The sequence below is a fragment of the Chanos chanos genome, chromosome 7 (genome assembly GCF_902362185.1).
Source record: "Chanos chanos chromosome 7, fChaCha1.1, whole genome shotgun sequence".
NCBI classification, from domain to species: Eukaryota; Metazoa; Chordata; class Actinopteri; order Gonorynchiformes; family Chanidae; genus Chanos; species Chanos chanos.
In genome coordinates, this window is record NC_044501.1 from 4393448 (window position 1) to 4414158 (window position 20711).

The 20711-nt window shown below is 39.1% G+C and overlaps 2 protein-coding genes across 2 annotated transcripts in view; one reads left to right on the plus strand and one right to left on the minus strand.

Annotated features, from left to right (window-relative positions):
- Window positions 1–12937: 12937 nt before the first annotated feature.
- LOC115817186 (GTPase IMAP family member 7-like) lies at window positions 12938–16510 on the minus strand. Its single transcript, XM_030780451.1, has 3 exons — window positions 16441–16510; window positions 14777–14923; window positions 12938–13752 (listed from the first exon to the last, which is right to left on the minus strand). Exons 1-3 carry the CDS (start codon window positions 16508–16510, stop codon window positions 12938–12940), a joined length of 1032 nt encoding a protein of 343 aa, XP_030636311.1.
- Window positions 16511–20687: 4177 nt separating this feature from the next.
- The window catches only part of cldn31 (claudin 31), a 654-nt gene continuing 630 nt past the window's right edge, over window positions 20688–20711 (plus strand). The window contains exon 1 of the mRNA XM_030780866.1: window positions 20688–20711. This exon is cut by the window's right edge and continues 630 nt beyond it. Within this exon, the coding sequence (XP_030636726.1) occupies window positions 20688–20711 (24 nt within the window).

Genomic DNA, 20711 nt, shown 5'->3' on the forward strand with positions numbered 1-20711 from the left:
ACAGTATGTCATAAAGACAGTAATAAAACAGCATATTTGAAGAGTTAAACTGATCAACAACACGTTTAACATCAGCTGTGTTAAAAGCCATCAGATCACTGTTACTCCTCACTGAAGTGAAATATAGATCAGAGTTGAACTTTGTTTTTTTTGCTTCATTTTGAGAGTCAGATTCAGTACCCAACAAAAAATGAGAATTTATAAAAACCCCCCAATTTATCTGTCTCATACTTTTGCAAGTTCAGACTACTGTTTTACAGGCTTTCAGGATGAAACGATGTTTTGGCAGAATGTCAGTCAGTGATCTGTCTCAGTCAGCTGCACTTTGTTATTGTAGATCCCAGTGGTGAGGTGTCAGAGGAGCTACAGAGGAGGTTTATGGAGAGAGTTCAGTGGAATTACGGACATGAGTTAATTAGAAACAGACGAGCTGCGGGAGTGTTTCCAATGGCAACGGCAGGTGAGTCTGAAATGTGAACACCTGAGAATATGGAGACCTGATCACTAAGTATAGCATAATCTTCACGGATAAAAATGACAGATATCTTAAATAGGAACTATGTTTGTTCATATTATCAATGACTTCAGGGCAACACATTTCATCTCAGGAGGGCGGGATCAGGTGTGTTTATGTGTAGTGAAGTTTATTATTAGTGCTGTACAATGTGAAGAGACAAATATGCTTAAAATCTCATACCTTTCAAACTTTTTCAATTAAATGTATTCTCTCTTTTTCTTTTTTTTTATTTATGGAAATCATTTCTAATAAGTTCAAACATAACTGGTACTTAATTGTTACCTGTGACTACCACAGTCTAACTGACCCTGGATCAGAGTGTAGGTACGGACACAGGCAGGGAATACTAGAGATATCTTTAAAATGCATAGAATAGGTAATATAACAGAATCTTATTAGAGTATGTTAAAAAAATGGGACTACTTTAGATATGACCATATCATAATATATTTATATGATCACATGGATATTAGTAAAAGAGTAAACTTAGTAAGGGCATTGTTTTGTGTAAGGGCTAATCGGTGTTTGTCTCATGCTTCATCTGGACAGAGTGTATTAGTATAAGTTTTCCTTAGCTAACAGAAAAGGTAGAGGCTTTGAAAAGGAATTGAAAATTCTCTCCTTTTCAGCCCCTGTCGATGAGATTGAAGAGAGAAGGCGCTTCCGAAACCTCTGGAGGAGTGAAGACAAGCAAAGGCTAATCCAGGAGAGGATTGAGTTTATATTCTGTTTTCTCATAGGGATTGGGATGGGTTGGTTAATTGGAGGGACAGAAGCGGTGAACATAGGCGGGCTAGCAGGTATTCTCATCTGGTTTTTAACAGGCTCAATTAGACACGTATGGGGGCCCTGAAAGAGAAAATTCTTCGCCAGAGTAATTCCTGAATGTAATTCTTAAAACAAATTTGAAAAAATAATTCTTGAATACAATTCTTAAATAGTCTCGAAAAAGTCATTCCTGAATGTATTTCTTAAAAATCCCGAAAAAGTTATTCCTGAACGGTCAGATTCAAGAGCAGTTCACCAAGTTGTTCTTTTAGATTGTATCAGCTTTCTAAATGAACATTTTTTAGGAAATGGATGGTAATGTTGTAATTGTAACCTGCTGTGAAACTGGACATAACATATGTACCCCTGAGCTACTGTGATATTTTCATCAGGATTAATGTTTTTATCTATCAAAATAAATAAATAAACGAATCGACTTAAATCAGTTTTAAAATGTAGAGTGAGAAATGTATGTAACTTTTAATGAGTGGTGTTGGCATTTTGTGGACTTACGCCATCTGCTGGTGAAGTTCTGAAAACACTTCCATTTAACCGAATGTAGTAGCCTCTTCATTGTCTCTTAATGGAGAGACTGTGAATTGGTGAACTAAAAGTCAGCATATCCAGCAGCCAATCCTCATTTTAGTAATATTTTCAAGATAACACATCCCATTCCAAACTAACAAAGAGATGATTGCTTTTTACACAAACAGTTCATGGATTTTATGTTCATGCTGAGGATTTTAGAGTAAAGGATTTCATCTGGTGATTTCAGAATTCACTTCATTTATGGATCGTGTAATTTTATCATGGCTGATGTCAAATTACTGAGAAAGAGTTTCATTATATTTGTAGGGTAGGAATCAATGTTAGTGGAATGAGCAATGAACCTAAAGCTAATGGAAAAACCTGTTGTAAATACATACCGTGTGATTAATTAACATGTGATATATGATTATTGGTTTCATATAATCACAAAGCAAATTGTTCTTGCTCTACCCAGTAGGATGTATTGTCTTTAGCAATTAAAGCAATCGTTTAAATGTCCGTCATCACCATCTCTAGACTTTATTAGTCCACAGTGTTACTCATCGTAAAGTGCCTTAATATGACTCATAGAACGGACAGACTAGCCTGGGAGTTCCATCTAAACATCAGTACAAACTCTTCTTACCTGACCGTCTGCTTGATTAGCCAATGAGGGCATCTGTATGATTTGGACCATGGGACATTATAAAGCCAAATCCCATTATATTTTCAACGTGAATATCTGGTCCATAGTTTCAATCATAGTAGAGTCACAGAGCTCCACTTCCAGGCTTACTGAATAAGAGTACGACATTGGCCTCACACACATCAGAATGAGCATGTGCTAGCCACGCCCCCTTGCATGTGCTACTCATGCTCCCAAAAAAATGACAATTTAAAACGACCACTAACTTGTGTGGCTCATACATTTGCGGGTTCATAGGACTGTATTAAAGACTTTCAGGATGGAAAAAATGTTTTGGCAGAATATCAGTCAGTGATCTGTCTCAGTCAGCTGCACTTTGTTATTGTAGATCCCAGTGGTGAGGTGTCAGAGGAGCTACAGAGGAGGATTATGGAAAGTCAAAGGTCAGCTTCAACCCGTCCAGTGGAACGATGAACTTAATTAGTTAAATTCATCAGTTTAGACTACATTTACATTTGGACTCCACATTGTTGTGGAGCAGTTAATGAAATTGAAGCAGGAGAAATTGAGACTGAGAAATGGAGCCTCTCAAGACCCAACCAATAAGAACCCAGTGATTTGACTGCATAACTTTCATCTTATCTGCTGCTTGACAATGGAGTATATGCTAGTTTGAATGTTGCCTCTCAGTTTCTCAGTATTTCAGATTTCTGAACTGGGCCTGAAAGAAATAGAAATAAAAGGAGTCACACACATTGCTCTGTGCAGTGTATTCTATTCCAACACCAAGACATCTTTTTCAGGTCAAATACAACGCAAAGTGTAGCACACAAATAGCCTATACATCAGTGTAATTAGCCCCAACTAATCAACACACAGCAACAACTGGACATGACATTTAATGAAATAAGTACATGACACCCAAATTATATGCTGGAGATACTACATGTTCAGAGATATAGCCGTAATAAAAAACGCAAGCTGTCACACCCTGGTTCTTTCTCTCCCTCTCTCTTCTGGTCATTCTGTGCTAGTTTTATTTGTGCACTTCCTGGTTTCCTTCAGTTAACCATGATAATGAAATCATGAGTTGCACCCATTTTTGGTTAATCTGGTTTAGTCATTCTGCTTTGTATAAATAGCCCTAGTTTTCCATGACCCCCTTTGCTGCATGGCATTGTAGTATGAGTGTCTCATGTGTACAGGTCTGAAATCTAAAGTTTGATGTCTGAAAGTTCCAAGAAGTCTTTTTTTCATCTTGTTTTGTTCTAATAAATTCTAATCTGCACATGTGTCCAGAATCACCTTGACTCTATGTGACAAACTTTTTCATAATTATACTGAAAGAAAATCTAAAACATGAATAATGTTCTTGAAAAGAAAACAAACATATGAATATTGATATAAATTGGACATAAAAAATGTTCAAACCTGATCCAGTGTGCATAAGGCTGTGTATTGTTCAAAATGCTATAAGAGTGTGAAGGACTGTGATTGGAATGGTGTTTAATAACAATCACAGTTAGTGCTATAAAATCTGTTTCTTTTCATTTGCTTCCGCATGCATCTGACCTGCCAATGCAACAGTTCCTGACTGATCTACAGGTTGATTTCTCTCTCATTACTGAAGCCCTGAACAAAGCAGCAGGGAAAATAAATTCACCAGCCAATCAAATGTTTCATCCTTCCAGTGACCTTGATGACTGGTGATAACACATTTATTTTTTTAACCCCCCCCCCCCGGGAATGGCTTAGATACCCACTGTTTTCAATTAAACATATTAGAAATAAATGAATACATACAGACATTTTTACATCTGTGTAGTTATAGTTTTCTGTGCTGCCTCTGACTGCACCAACAAATACTCACGTCTGTCCATTGCTCTTCAGTTGTTCCCCGGTTTGGGACAGCTCAGCTCCAGTGTGTTACCTTTCCGTCCAGATGACATATACTCAGTAGCTTTATGTCTAGATGACGTATACTCAACGTCTTTTTTAAAAACAAGGTCAGACTTCTACACATCCAAAATTCCTGTGCTGTGATTGGTCCTTTTCACTTGCAAAGGCTCAAAATATGCTCACGTGATTTCTGAGTAGTCAAAATTAGTCAACTGAAACGTGAACTGAAGTTGATAAGTCAAGATCAGCAGCATACCATTCAGGGCTAAAAAACAGACCTGAAAAACTTGTTGCTTAGAGATGATTGTGAAGTCAAAGCACTCGCAGTGTGACTGTTTTTGGGTAGAAATTTTTGGCTGTAAATTTTTGGGTGGAAGTCAATGTCAAGCCATGTCGTTAAAAACTCTGGACAGTCGTCAGTGCCAATGGAGCAAATTGTCTGGGCAGAGGGGAAATGTGAGGAGAGAGTCCAGGGTCCAGATCTCTTTCGGGCTGAGAAACTCTCCATCTGTATGTCTTCTCTCAGACCTTGTCAGTAGATGGTGCAGATCACAATCTTGTTCCAGCCATTGGCTGTTGCCTTGGTTTGGGAAGGCAGCATGTAATCTACTGCAGAATGCCCTAGATCAGCTTTTCATCCTCCTTCCTTCCCCTCAGCAGGATCATCAAACACTGTACAGAACATACGTATAATTTTAATATAATTTTGATTTGACTTTGTTATAGACATGTAGAGCCCTTTGAGACTATAACTAGTGAAACTGGGCTCTAAATAAACTATTATTATTATTATTATCATTATTGTTATTATTATTATTATTATTATTATTATTATTATTATTATTATTATTTTTATCATCATTTCAAAAAAAGTGAGTGAAATCTCTTGTAGTTGAGGATGATTTGCTGATACCTGGAGAAGCAGCAGTCAGAGAGAATATGGGTCAGACAGATCAGAGAGGGGCTGTTTATTTAGAGATGAAGCCAAGGCCTTGATAGTGCTTCAGAATGACTGGAGGTTGAAGTATTGTAGGACACTGGCCGACTGCCTTAGACACTGCACAATGACTGTCCCATCATGCACTTCATCATCTGTGTATGAGGTCTGAGTTTTTGACTGTCACCCACCAATTCAACCACCAATTTCTCACTGGTCTCCATGTGGCTGACAGGATTTCTGTGGTTCAATTTAAATGAAGAAAAACATTTTTTTCAGAGCAGTTTCCTCATGTAGTTAAAACCTTTGATTTTTTATATCTCCAGTCATTTGATTTAAGACTCTATTGAGAACTGTAAAGTCTAGTCTTCATCGACATTATCTTATTATTTATATTTCACTGCTTACAATTTACAACAATTAACATGCCAGATATGGTTATAGGCCTCATACAATCACAAAACAGGTTGTTCTTGTTTTACCCATTTGGATATCTTGTCTTCAGCACTTAAAGCCATTGTTTAAATGTCCATCATAACCATAAAAGGTGATTGTAAGTAATTGTGGGTATTTGTGGTAATTGTGGGTAACTGTGTATTCCATGTGCTTGGGGGATTTTTTTTTTATTTTCTATTTCTTTGCTCATGCTTTGCTCATGCTGTTTTTTTCTTTTTTTTTCTTTTTTTTTTTTAAACAAAATGATAAAGCATACCCCTCCTCCCCCCATCACCACCCCCCTACCCCCTTTGACCCTTCAGTGATTTCATGGAAGGATGGATGGCTTCTTGTATGTTTGGAGGGGTGAAGACAGACAAAATTCAGGAGAAGATGGAGGGTTTTTTTGTTTCTTTGTTTGTTTATTTTTTTGTAATCTCTTTTTACATAAAATGATTAATGGATTGGTTTACTTGGGGGGGGGGGTCTCTTTGCCACAGTCCTAACAGGCCTTGGACCCTAAATGATAAAAATTAAAATAAAATAAAATAAAATAAAATAAAGTAAAATAAAATAAAATAAAATAAAATAAAATAAATACATTTTTTAAAAAAAACAAGGCTTTTGAGTCGTCCTCCTGCTTTCCAGATTCCACATTCTTCATCAGCGTTCCTGATTATTGTTTCGCCTGAAACGACACCTTTAAATGAAACTCCTGCTCGACGGGCCCATCCAAACGTTTGCATTCCTTTCTTAGTTATGTTTCCAATCTGTCTTCAGCTTTTCTTTCCTGTTAAATGAAAGTGTGTAGGCTGTCACCGCTATACCTGTGTTACCTTTTAAACTCATTTATCCAAACAGCACAACCAACGCCACAGGTGCTGTGTGTCAGGTCTGCTTCGACGACAAAGAGTAAGGTAATAGTTTGTCATTTATTCAGAATCTCACGATATATTTCTCACATTAATCTGGATTATAAAGTTTGTCTGGCTTAGTGTCATGTATATTAATATGCAGACTCAGTATATTGATTCAAGGTAAAGCTGAAGTGAACCTGATAAAGGCTGTCATTCATAAAAGTGTGAATTATTAACTGACTGGACTGTTCACATGTAAACAGTTAATGAGGACTGTTTGTCCATGAGATAAATTCTGTTGATAACGCAACGTGAATGATTTTTTTTTTAAAGGTGTGCTGAGTCTTTTGGGTTGTGTCTTGAGGCATGGAGTTAACCAAACATGGTCCTGAACTCACCTCCTCAGGTAGGCTAACGTGATGCAGGACAGTATGTCATAAAGACAGTAATTAAACAGCATATTTGAAGACTTAAACTGATCAATAACACATTCAGCACCGATTGTGTTAAAAGCCATCAGACCACTGTTACTCCTCACTGAAGTGAAATACAGATTAGAGTTGAACTTTGTTTTTTTGTTTCATTTTTAGAATCAAATTCAGTACCCAACAAAAAATGAGAATTTATAAATCACCCCCGATTTAGACTACTGTTTTACAGGCTTTAGGGATTAAACGATGTTTTGGCAGAATGTCAGTCAGTGATCTATTTCAGTCAGCTGCACTTTGTTATTGTAGATCCCAGTGGTGAGGTGTCAGAGGAGCTACAGAGGAGGTTTATGGAGAGAGTTCAGTGGAATTACGGACATGAGTTAATCAGAAACAGACCAGCTGCGGAAGTGTTTCCAACGGCAACGGCAGGTGAGTCTGAAATGTGAACACCTGTGAATATGGAGACCTGATCACTAAGCATGACATAATTCTCATGGATAAAAGTGACAGATATCTTAAATAGGAACTATGTTTGTCCATATTATCAATGACTTCAGGGCAACACATTTCATCTCAGGAGGGTGGGATCTGGTGTGTTTATGTGTAGTGAAGTTTATTATTAGTGCTGTACAATGTGAAGAGACAAATATGCTTAAAATCTCATACCTTTCAAACTTTTTCAATTAAATGTATTCTCTCTTTTTCATTTTATTTATTTATGGAAATCATTTCTAATAAATTCAAACATAACGGGTACTTAATTGTTACCTGTGACTACCACAGTCTAACTGACCCTGGATCAGAGTGTAGGTACGGACACAGGCAGGGAGTACTAGAAATATCTTCAAAATGCATAGAATAGGTAATATAACAGAATCTTATTAGAATATCTTTAAAAAAATGGCACTACGTTAGATATGACCTCATCATAATATATTTATATGATCACATTGAAATTAGTAAAAGAGTAAACTTAGTAAGGGCATTTGTGTAAGGGCTACACTGTGTTTGTGTCATGCCTCATCTGGACAGAATGTATTATTATATTATTTTATTGGTACTAAGTATTCTTTAGCTAACAGAAATGGTAGAGACTTTGAAAAGGAATTGAAAATTCTCTCCTTTTCAGCCCCTGTCAATGAGATTGAAGAGAGAAGGCGCTTCCGAAACCTCTGGAGGAGTGAAGACAAGCAAAGGCTAATCCAGGAGAGGATTGAGTTTATAATCTGTTTTCTCATAGGGATTGGAATGGGTTGGTTAATTGGAGGGACAGAAGCGGTGAACATAGGCGGGCTAACGGGTATTCTCATCTGGTTTTTAACAGGCTTAGTTAGACACGTATGGGGAGCCTGAAAGAGAACATTCTTCGCCAGACTAATTCCTGAATGTAATTCTTAAAAAAAATTGAAAAAATAATTCTTGAATACAATTATTAAATAGTCTCGAAAAAGTCATTCCTGAATGTATTTCTTAAAAAATCCTGAAAAAGTTATTCCTGAACGGTCACATTCAAGAGCAGTTCACCAAGTTGTTCTTTTAGATTGTATCAGCTTTCTAAATGCACATTTTTTGTAAAATGGATGGTAATGTTGTAATTGTAACCTGCTGTGAAACTGGACATAACATATGTACCCTTGAGCTACTGTGATATTTTCATCAGGATTAATTTTTTTCTCTATCAAAATAAATAGATAAACGAATCGACTTAAATCAGTTTTAAAATGTAGAGTGAGAAATGTATGTAACTTTTAATGAGTAGTGTTGACATTTTGTGGACTTACGCCACCTGCTGGTGAAGTTCTGAAAACACTTACATTTTGACGAATGTAGTAGCCTCTTCATTGTCTCTTAATGGAGAGACTGTGAACTGGTGAAATAAAAGTCAGCATATCCAGAGGCCAGTCCTCATTTTATTAATATAATCAAGATAACACATCCCATTCCAAACTAACAAAGAGATGATTGCTTTTTACACAAACAGTTCATGGATTTTATGTTCATGCTGAAGCTTTTAGAGTAAAGGATTTCATCTGGTGATTTCAGAATTCAGTTCATTCATGGATCGTGTGATTTTATCATGACAGATGTCAAATTACTGAGAAAGAGTTTCATTATATTTGTAGGGTAGGAATCAATGTTAGTGGAATGAGCAATGAACCTAAAGCTAATGGAAAAACCTGTTGTAAATACATACCATGTGATTAATTAACATGTGATATATGCTTATTGGTTTCATACAATCACAAAGCAAATTGTTCTTGCTCTATCCAGTTGGGTATATTGTCTTTAGCAATTAAAGCAATCGTTTAAATGACCATCATAACCATCTCTAGACTTTATTAGTCCACAGTGTTACTCATCGTAAAGTGCCTTAATATGACTCATAGAACGGACAGACTAGCCTGGGAGTTCCATCTAAACATCAGTACAAACTCATCTTACCTGACCGTCTGCTTGATTAGCCAATGAGGGCATCTGTATGATTTGGACCATGGAACATTATAAAGCCAAATCCCATTATATTTTCAACGTGAATATCTGGTCCATAGTTTCAATCATAGTAGAGTCACAGAGCTCCACTTCCAGGCTTACTGAGTAAGAGTACGACATTGGCCTCACACACATCAGAATGAGCATGTGCTAGCCACGCCCCCTTGCATGTGCTAGTCACGTTCCCCAGGATATGCAAGCCACACCTCCCAGACCCCGGTAACTGCTGTGGGAGGGGCAAGCCTAAAAGTATGGGGAATTGTGAGTGACTGTGTATTCCGTGCTCACAGGGGATTTTTCTGAAAAGAAAAATTCTATTTGTTTGCTCAGTCTTTTTCTCTTTTGTCCTGTTTTAAACAAAATGATAAAGCAGACACCCACCCCAAACTTCCTCTCCATCAGTCATTTTGAGGATGGATGGCTTCTTGTATGTTTTGAGGGGTGAAGGCATACAAAAGACACTTCAGGAGGAGACAAAGGGTCTTATTTTATTTTATTTAATGTTTTGGTAGGTTTTTGAGTTTTCATCGTCTTTTTTTAATATAGGATGATTAATGGGTAGGTTTACTTGGGGGGGGGGTGAAATCCGTGCTCGACGAGCTGATCCAAACACTTGTGTCCGTGTCGTAGTCATGTTCTTGTCTTAGTCATATTCCTGAGGTGTCTTTAGGTTTCGTTTCCTGTTAAATGGGCTGTCACCACTATACCTGTGATTACAATTTAAACCAGTCAGCTGACACAATACAACCAAAGCCACAGGTGCTGTGTGTCAAGTCTACTTCAGCCACAAAGAGTAAGGTAAAAGATTGTCATTTATTCAGAATCTCACAATATATTTCTCACATTAATCTGGATTATAAGGTTTGTCTGGTTTAGTGTCATGTATATTAATATGCAGACTCAGTATATTGATTCAAGGTAAAGCTGAAGTTAACCAGATAAAGGCTGTCTTTCATAAAAGTGTGAATTATTAACTGACTGGACTGTTCACATGTAAACGGTTAATGAGGACTGTTTGTCCATGAGATAAATTCTGTTGATAACGCAACGTGAATGATTTTTTTTTAAAGGTGTGCTGAGTCTTTTGGGTTGTGTCTTGAGGCATGGATTTAACCAGACGTGGTCCCGAACTCACCTCCTCAGGTAGGCTAACGTGATGCAGGACAGTATGTCATAAAGACAGTAATAAAACAGCATATTTGAAGACTTAAACTGATCAATAACACATTCAGCACCGATTGTGTTAAAAGCCATCAGACCACTGTTACTCCTCACTGAAGTGAAATACAGATTAGAGTTGAACTTTGTTTTTTTTTGCTTCATTTTGAGAGTCAAATTCAGTACCCAACAAAAAATGAGAACTTAAAATCACCCCTGATTTATCTGTCTCATACTTTTGCAAGTTCAGACTACTGTTTTACAGGCTTTCAGGATGAAATGATGTTTTGGCAGAATGTCAGTCAGTGATCTGTCTCAGTCAGCTGCACTTTGTTATTGTAGATCCCAGTGGTGAGGTGTCTGAGGAGCTACAGAGGAGGATTATGGAGAGCGTCCAATGGAATTACGAGCATGAGTTAATCAGAAACAGACGAGCTGCGGGAGTGTTTCCAATGGCAACGGCAGGTGAGTCTGAAATGTGAACACCTGAGAATATGGAGACCTGATCACTAAGTATAACATAATACTCATGGATAAAAATGACAGATATCTTAAATAGGAACTATGTTTGTTCATATTATCAGTGACTTCAGGGCAACACATTTCATCTCAGGAGGGTGGGATCTGGTGTGTTTATGTGTAGTGAAGTTTATTATTAGTGCTGTACAATGTGAAGAGACAAATATGCTTAAAATCTCATACCTTTCAAACTGTTTCAATTAAATGTATTCTCTCGTTTTCATTTTATTTATTTATGGAAATCATTTCTAATAAGTTTAAACATAATGGGTACTTAATTGTTACCTGTGACTACCACTGACTAACTGACCCTGGATCAGAGTGTAGGTACGGACACAGGCAGGGAATACTAGAGATATCTTCAAAATGCATAGAATAGGTAATATAGCAGAATCTTATTAGAATATCTTTAAAAAAATGGGACTACTTTAGATATGACCTTGTCATAATATATTTATATGATCACATTGAAATTAGTAAAAGAGTAAACTTAATAAGGACATTGTTTTGTGTAAGGGCTAAACGGTGTTTGTCTCATGCTTCATCTGGACAGAGTGTATTAGTATAAGTTTTCCTTAGCTAACAGAAAAGGTAGAGGCTTTGAAAAGGAATTGAAAATTCTCTCTTTTTCAGCCCCTGTCAATGAGATCGAAGAGCGAAGGCGCTTCCGAAACCTCTGGAGGAGTGAAGACAAGCAAAGGCTAATCCAGGAGAGGATTGAGTTTATAATCTGTTTTCTCATAGGGATTGGGATGGGTTGTTTCATAGGAGGGACAGACGCAGTGAATACAGGCGGGCTAGCGGGTATTCTCATCTGGTTTTTCATAGGCTTACTTAGATATGCATGGAGGCCCTGATATCAGAATAATTCCTGAATGTAATTCTTAAAAAAGTCTTGAAAAAGTAATTGTAAGGTAATGTTGTAATTGTAATCTGGTGTGAAACTGGACATAACATATGTACACTTGAGATATTGTGATATTTTCGTCAGGATTGATTTTTCTACATCAAATTAAATAGATTGGAAAACACAGAGTGAGAAGTGTATGTAACTCTAAATAAGTGGTGTTGACATTTTGTGGACTTACGCCATCTGCTGGTGAAGTTCTGAAAACACTTTCATTTAACCGAATGTAGTAGCCTCTTCATTGTCTCTTAATGGAGAGACTGTGAACTGGTGAACTAAAAGTCAGCATATCCAGAAGCCAGGCCTCATTTTATTAATATAATCAAGATAACACATCCCTAACAAAGAGATGATTGCTTTGTACAAAAACAGTTCATGGATTTTATGTTCATGCTGAGGCTTTTAGATTAATTGATTTCATCTGGTGATTTCAGAATTCACTTCATTCATGGATCATGTGGTTTCATTATGACAGATGTCAAATTACTGACAAAGAGTTTCATTATATTTGTAGGGGTAGGAATCAATGTTAGTGGAATAAGCAATGAACCGACCACATAACAGACCACAAACGAACGAAACCACTGAGATAATTTCTGTCATGCCCAAAATGTAGAAATGTATTTTCTGACAAATTCAACAAGGTCGGAGAGACAACCCGACACTGAGGACATGACAAGAAACACATGCCTCTGTATTAAAGAACGGTTGATTATCCATCAGCTTAGTAAACAGAACCTGTAATAAACAGAATTAAATTACTTTTTTATTGGTTAACGGTTCCTCGAGGCTGAAATCTTCGTGTGGTCGATGTCTGCGTTTAAAAGCTGGTTTTAGGTCGCGCTCTAGGGTCGGACCACTGCGGCTGTGACGGACAGAGCCGTGGCAAACATAGCGACCAGTATCCCAATCGTCATTATGTCCACTCTTTCTTCAAGTCGTCTCCTCTCCTCCAGTCTCTTCCTAACCTCCAGTCTCACTCTCTCTTCCTGTCGTTTTCTCTCCTCCTGTCTTTCTCTCTCCGCCTGTCTCCTCCTCTCCTCCTCCTCTCTTAGCTTTCTCTGGATGTCATGATACATCTCAGCCGTGTACAGCTGTCCTCTGTTCACCTTCAGCATTTCCTCGATTTTCTCCAATAGCGCCTTCGCTTGACTTTCATCCGCTCTCTCCGTGTTGTCGAACACGTGATAGCGACCCCCGCACGCGTCCAGGAGTTTCCGCAGCTCCGCGCTGTGAGACGCAAACTCCTCCACCGTTTTCCCCTCCAGCTGATCTCCGCCGGTGAAAAGCAAAATGGAATAAAGGCCGACGTCCTGGCCGAAGTTTCTCCAGATCCAGTTCACACATTCTGTGTCCTCCTGGGTGTACTTCCCCAGTCTGACCAGCAGGAGGAGCACGTGAGGGCCGGGAACAGAGAGAGCGAGGCATTTTGCCATTTCAGCTTTCAGTTGATCTTCGGAAAGGAAATGCCCAAAGATTCCAGGCGTGTCAATCACAAAGATGTCCCTCCCCTCTCTGGTTCCTCTGTGGCTCTCGCATTGTTTGGTTACAGAGACGGGTAAGTTATCGACTTTAAACGCATTTCTGCCCAGGATAGAGTTTCCTGTTGCACTTTTTCCACATCCTGTCTTGCCCAGCAAAACAATCCTCAAATCAGAACCTATGAAAAAAAAAATTAAAATTAAAAATGAAAAAGTATACAAATCCTTTGTTTATTACATGCTACGTTTGCTGGTCTTCTGTTTCAAATAGTAAAGTATACAAGTATACACGATTTACAAGTCAAAGAAAGATAACAGTGTATCAGAACAACCAGCATTAAAAGAAATGAGATCAGGTTTCAATAGATACATTTATAACAAACAAACAAGTCAATAAGTTTTCATCATGCTCACAGCTCCTAACATGTACAGTAATGTTATTCAGTAGACAAATAGCAGTAGCATACTTTAAAAAAAGCTAAAAAACTTGAGTGACAAAAAAAGCAAAAAAAAAATGTAATGTTATCCTGTTATGATTGACAGGTCTACAGTTATGATGCTGAAGAATTATAACAGACATGAAACAGACTTGCTCTGATTATGTCAGTCATTTCTGTAAGAGACACTTTATGAGATTCGTCTGTTAGGGGTTGTCCTGTCTCTCACCGCTAGAGGGCAGTAGCACTCAGGGTGGTGGGTCAGGTGACAAGTTTCAGTTTGCTTACATTCACAGGTGACATGAGGTCTTGATATTTGAGCGGCAGGAATACATGGTTCTTAATCATTAACATAAGCATATTATATATTAACCTTAAATGTTACGCTTCAATACCGGGGCAACACAGTCTGTTTTCAGAACACTTACAATGGTCAGAATTTCAAATCCACGGTTATCATTTCAAATCTATATTGACGTAAAATATTTCTGACACTGTAGTAAATGTAAACACTGCTCTACAACACCTGGGTAAGTGACTGAGGAATTTCATAATAAGAATGTAAGCATTCGTTATGACGGTTACATAAAACTAGTCTGAGATTATCCAGCTCTTACACGTTTCAGATGTTATGACTCCGAGTACAAAAAAAAAAAAAACCCTCAATGAGTAGGTCTGTTTCCACCTAAGCGTAATAAGATTGTTTTGTAATGAGTGAATGTTGTTCTTTGAAACACTGTGTGAGACACTCAGACTAAACACTTGCCTTGTTCAGATTCTGTTCCTCCTGGTGCCATATCAGTTCCTCCTCCTGCGCTCCGCTCCCTCGCTCCTCTCTCCGTCACTTCTTCTCCCTGTTCCCCGTTCTCTCGCACCTTTATGTCGGTTCCTCCTCCTGCTCCTCTCTGTCCGGCTGAGAGTCAAGACATCAACATTTCAGTCTCTTAGGGGACAGTCCTCTAGGTCCATGAAACTAATATAATTACGATGATTAGGGACAACCAGCACGTCAGACAGCTAATCTTACTTTCATTATCATCGCTTTAAGGTTGAAGTGCAGTACAGTTGTCGCAGCAGTAAAAGTGAAACTATGTTTGAGTGGATCGTGAGAACAAACAAACACAAATATTTGCTTTCAATTTGTCATATTCATCTGTGATGTACAAATCTCTGTTTAGGTGTCATTATGGTAAAAGTGTTATGTCACTATATAACATAAAGATAGCCATGATAGCAATGAAGAGTACAGAAATGTATCTGTTTGCTTCATTTTCTTTACATCTGGACTGGCTGTGCTTTAGCTTAGTTCCAGACTTGCGTCCTCAGGTTACACTGTGGTATATTTTCATAACTACAGGACAGAGGTTAAAATGTAATTTTTATGAAACCATAGATTTACAAGAAAAGAGTCGTTTTTACACTCACCTGCGTTAGATATCTGTTTTGAGGTTGCTCACTCTCTCTCTCTCTTTCTCCCTCTCTCTCTCTCTCTCTCCCTCTCCCTCTCTCTTTCTCTCTCTCTCTCTCTCTCTCTCTGTCTCTCTCTCCCTCTCTCTCTCTCTCTCTGTCTCTCTCTCTCTACTTGTCAGCTGCATACCCACAGCCTGGGTCGTTTGCTGTAGTGAAACTAGAACTCTGCCAACTTAACCACAGACCTGAATCACTTAGGCTGGTGGTGTTTTTTTTTTTTTTTTTTAGGGGGGGGCAGTCACTGACGTGTACACAGGGAAAACGATTACACAGAGAACTGCTGAGAAGACATCTGAGACAGGGGCACATACATGTACAGATCCGTTTGTCTGTCTCAGCTCTCAGTCAGTCATGCATCAGACACGTCTGAGTGTCAGATTTGACACTGTTGAGGACACAATGCAAAACATTTTCCTGGATCACGTCATAAGCTTACATTTCTCTCATTCATTATCTTTCATCTTTACTTTGGACTGGCTGTGGTTTAGTATAGTTCCAGACTCTCATCCTCAGTGTCACTGTGGTGATATTTTCATAAGGACACGATAAGAGCTGAAATTTAATTGTTATGAAACTAAAAGTTTAAAATGAAAACAATAGTTTATCGCTCTCTCAGGTAGGCTGCACCAAGAGAGAGATTCAGAGAGGACAGAGAGAGAGAGAAGCAGAGAGGGAGACAGTCAGAGAGAGGGAGACAGTCAGAGAGAGGGAGACAGTCAGAGAGGGGGAGACAGTCCGAGAAAGAGAGAGAGAGAGAGAGAGAGAGAGAGAGAGAGAATGATCCGAACCTTTGTAGCATCTTAAATGACCAGAAGAAGAAGATGCACTTTATTTGTCACCCACACACTGACCAGTGAACAGTGAAATGGAGCCTGTTGCCTCCCATCCTAACACTAGTGAGCACACACACACACACCTACACACACATACTATGAGCTAGGAGCAGTGGGCAGCCGCCACCGGTGCCTGGGTCTTTGTTGCCGGTGCCTGGGTCAAGGTCGCTGACAGGAGTACTAATCCTTGCATACATGTCTTAGGTGGTGGGAGGAAACCGGAGCACCCGGAGGAGACCCATGCAGACATGGAGCACCTGGAGGAAACCCATGCAGACATGGAGCACCCGGAGACACGGAGAGAACATGCAAACTCCACACAGAGAGGACCTGGGACGGCCTGGATTCGAACCCAGGGCCTTCTTGCTGTGAGACAACAGTGCTAACCACTGAGTCACTCTGAAGCCCAGTGACTGTTAAATGAAACGTGAATAACTTCTTACACAGTGCAGCCTCTTACACAGCACAGCGATTCACAAATTTCATCCCCAACGCGTTCAGCGTTCAAACATCCGCCCCCGCCCGTGTCTCATTCAACACTGCTGGCATCTGCGTCTTCATCTTCATCTTCATCACTGTGACAGTCAAACCCCCTCCTGTACTCCTCACTCACGCTTTTCTGCCTCCTTTCAGCTCTTCTCCTCCACCTCCGTTTCTTCTTTCTTTCTGTGTTCCTCACTCTGGTCCTGTTGTTCAGGAGCCATAAGACAACGCCTACTATGAATCCAAGTGATAACAAGTGTCCAGGAGATGTTCCCGTATACAGTAGACTTAATCCAGCCACTGCGGCAGTCTGAGTAATCTCAGCTGATATTCCAAATTCTTCTCCCACTCTCCCAGTGACTAACTCAGCAACAGCTGCTGCTGCTGCTGCTGCGACTCTCATTTCAGATTCCAGTCTTTCTCTGGCTTTCCTGGCGACCGGTCCTGCTACGAGTGCTAACGCTAGTGCGGCTACGGTGGCGCCAGCGACCACAGCCAGTGCACCAGCAGTGACTCCCTCCACACCAGCTGCTGCAACCGCTGTTTTTGCAACTGCTGCTCCTGCCAAGAGCCCAAGCGCTGTAAAAACGAACACTGTCACAGTAAGATGCTCTAGTATCTGTGACGCTAGCAGAAATAAACCGGCCTCTTCCAATGCACCGTACGCTAAAGCTAACGCCACTGTTCCTGCAAGTAATACGGCTCCTCCAGCTCCTAACACACCTGCAGTTTCGACGGCCATTAAGCCGTCTCTCAAAGGTTCCAGTCCTTCCAGTGCCGTTTGGAACTGTCCTCCTTCCATCCTCACACTTGGCCTTTTAAAGCTCCTTCTCAAACACAGGAGAACTGGTGTGTCCTTTTTCTACTGCAGCTTTCCTCTCTCAGTGTTGGAACACACACCACAGGTCTCTTGCCCTGGGGGAAAAAATATATATATATTTCCAGTATTTTGCTAAATGTTAACACTCTACAGAATGTTTGCGTGATCTAGGATATGCTAATAAATAGTTGCACAGTAGGTCGAGACATAACTCCAACGCTTCAACCAGAAACAAACCATTCCAACTTCTCCAACTCAAACCTTCTAATTTTAGCACTGCTCTCTCTGACAGCTGCACAGTGAATATTGCTTTGTGTTCATGATGCCACCTGCTGGCCTGGAGGCAGAAGGTCAGTGGAAACATACAGTCAAGGACTGTTTCTTCCACTCTAATCGTCAGCCAGGCTTCAGATTCCTGCTTAAAAGGCAACCCCTTCAGCAGCGTATTATGGCGAGACATTTTCCCATTATTACAACATGCAAACTTATCATGTTATTACAAGAAATGTTTCGTGTTATAACAATATATTATTCATCTGGTCATGACGTGAAACGTCTCATGTTATAACAATTGTTATAACATGCAACGTTTCACGTTTTAACAAGATCATTTATATTGTTAGGCTATAACGAGAAACTCATGTTTGGCTAAGGAAACGGTGTGCAGAGAGCATATAAACTGAGGAATATGGCTCATTTGATTAAGTTCTGTTTCATGCTTGGGCTGAGACATGGTGAGGATTCTGCTGTTATTGAGCACAGTGGATGATACTGTAATAAGTATGTATACACACACATCATGCCAGTTCATTGCTAAAGGCCAAGCGCCAGTTCACAGCCAGAGTACATATCACAGGGAGTCCACCTCCGCCTGAGACCAACTTATCTCCTTATAGCGTGAAACGTCTCATGTTTTATCAATATAAGTTATCACGTTTTAACATGAAGAGTTTCACATATAAATAGTACATTGTTATAACAAGAAAAGTTTCTTGTTATAAAGATAAGTTTGTATGTCGTAATAACGTGACTATCTTTTTATAACGTGAAAACATCTTGTTAAAATCTGAAAAACATTTTGTTATCACAATAAACTTTTTACGTTATAACGTGATACTGATGCGTTTTTCTTTTTCTGGCGTGACAGAAATACTCTGCCGTAGAGCGCAGCCAAACTAGTGCATCGCTAAAATCCACAGATTTGAAGTATCGTTTTGTTACAGACATTAGTAGTATATATGTAAATGAAGAGAAAAGGCATTGTTTTTTGAAGTTAACAAAAAAAGTGTCTTTAAAAATATAAGGTGTTTGAATCTGAACTTTGACACACACATAATTTCACATGAATCTGAGAGCAGTGAGTCCAGTTCCAGATGGGTTAGGATTTTGTATCATGTAATTGTTTGGTATTTTCCTAAGCTTTGAATATTCTGCATTGAATCAAACTTGCAGTTCATGGCCTTATTTGTTTTTAGTGTCTGGCTTGTCGTTTTTATGTATTTTTGCTCTTCAGCTGTTTTTTTTTTTTTTTTTTTTTTTTTTTTGTGAAGCAATAGACAATAATTGTGCAGAAGGGGTAATGAGAAAACAAATACAATCATCTTGGGGAAAGACATCTCATTGTACTTTTTCGGGTGGAACATGCAACAAACACACAAAGCACACTGCCTCTCAAAACACTGCAGAAGATCTTTGCAGTACATAAAGCATTATTGTACTGTAACGTGTGTGTGTGTGTGTGTGTGTGTGTGTGTGTGTGTGTGTGTGTGTGTGTGTGTGTGTGTCTGTCCATCTGAGACGATATTCCCCGCCCTGTCAAATGCTCCTCTACTCCTACATATGGAGACAAAGAGACTATTTCTACAGAGGCAGATAACACGCCTGCACACACACACATTGTGCATGTACATTACACAAGGAGTGCTACTGGGAAGTCTCGCTGACACAGCCTAGACCATCATTCTCAACATTAGTAAGTATTTTTTTTACCACTCACTTATTATGGTTCAAATCTATTATTATTAACCTGCATGGACCATCAAAGCAGCTGAAGACATGCCCTTTGTTTTTTATAATAATAGTTCCGTTCAGCACTGGGGTAATTGCGGGTTTAAATGGTAGCAATTTAATGTAGTTATTATAAGAACAGATATAATGTGATATGTGTGAGGCAATGGTTCATGAGCTAGTGGAGAACGTCTCAAAATATCATTAGTAACTACAGGCGGATATTTTCAGACGGGATCATTTTTAGGAAGTTTCACCTATTGGTAGGCGTATAATGTACCACTGAATTTTGCGTGCCAGGTCTAATCATATGTAGTGTCTGTGCTAATGGGGCTTCCCCTCCAGTCAAAGTGTCTTCACAGCTAATGTGACAGTCATACATTAACTTTTACAGAGTTTATACTGTTCCAAACCAGTCAAGGGTAAAAGAGTACCAAAAGCAATAACAACAACAGTAATAAAAAGTCAGAGTGAATTTTTAGAGTGTAAATGCTTCTGTTTTGTAACTGGGATAATTTAACATTGATGCATATGCTTTATTTTTTGTTGTTGTTTGTTTGTTGTTTGTTTTTGTTCAGTGTTTCATCACTGTCCATAGAGACTGAGTGGAATTCTTTCTTCCTCTCTCTCACAGACCGAGACGAGATCGAGAAGTAGGACCCTCTCTCCATCAGAAACACAACTCACAGACACAGACAACTCACAGACACAGACAACTCACATCACAGACACAGACAACTCACATCACAGACACGGTCTCTCCACAGACAGACAGACACAAGTCTCACACACAGTCTCTCCACAGACAGAGAACCCAGCCACAAGAGAGAGGAACACTATCTATCTATCTATCTATCTATCTATCTATCTATCTATCTATCTATCTATCTATCTATCTATCTATCTATCTATCTATCCATCTGTCTTTCTGTCTGTTTATCTGTCTATCTGTTTGTCTTAACTGTATTCCTTTGTATCACGTTCTTTTTCTCTTTTATTTACATCTTTTTGTCTCTCTCTCTATCTTTCTCAAACACGCATCGGTCTGTCGCTGAAGCGTTGCCATGGCGAACACAGGCCTACAGGTA

What these genes read in the sequence shown, in the direction of transcription:
- LOC115817186 (XM_030780451.1), bottom strand. Translation starts at nt 16,510, where the DNA reads ATGTATGCAAGGATTAGTACTCCTGTCAGCGACCTTGACCCAGGCACC. An exon ending in CAACAAAGACCCAGGCACCG is followed by an intron (nt 14,924 to 16,440) that starts GTGGCGGCTGCC and finishes CTTGACTCTCAG; the next exon opens with CCGGACAGAGAGGAGCAGGA. An exon ending in AGGAACAGAATCTGAACAAG is followed by an intron (nt 13,753 to 14,776) that starts GCAAGTGTTTAG and finishes TTTTTTTCATAG; the next exon opens with GTTCTGATTTGAGGATTGTT.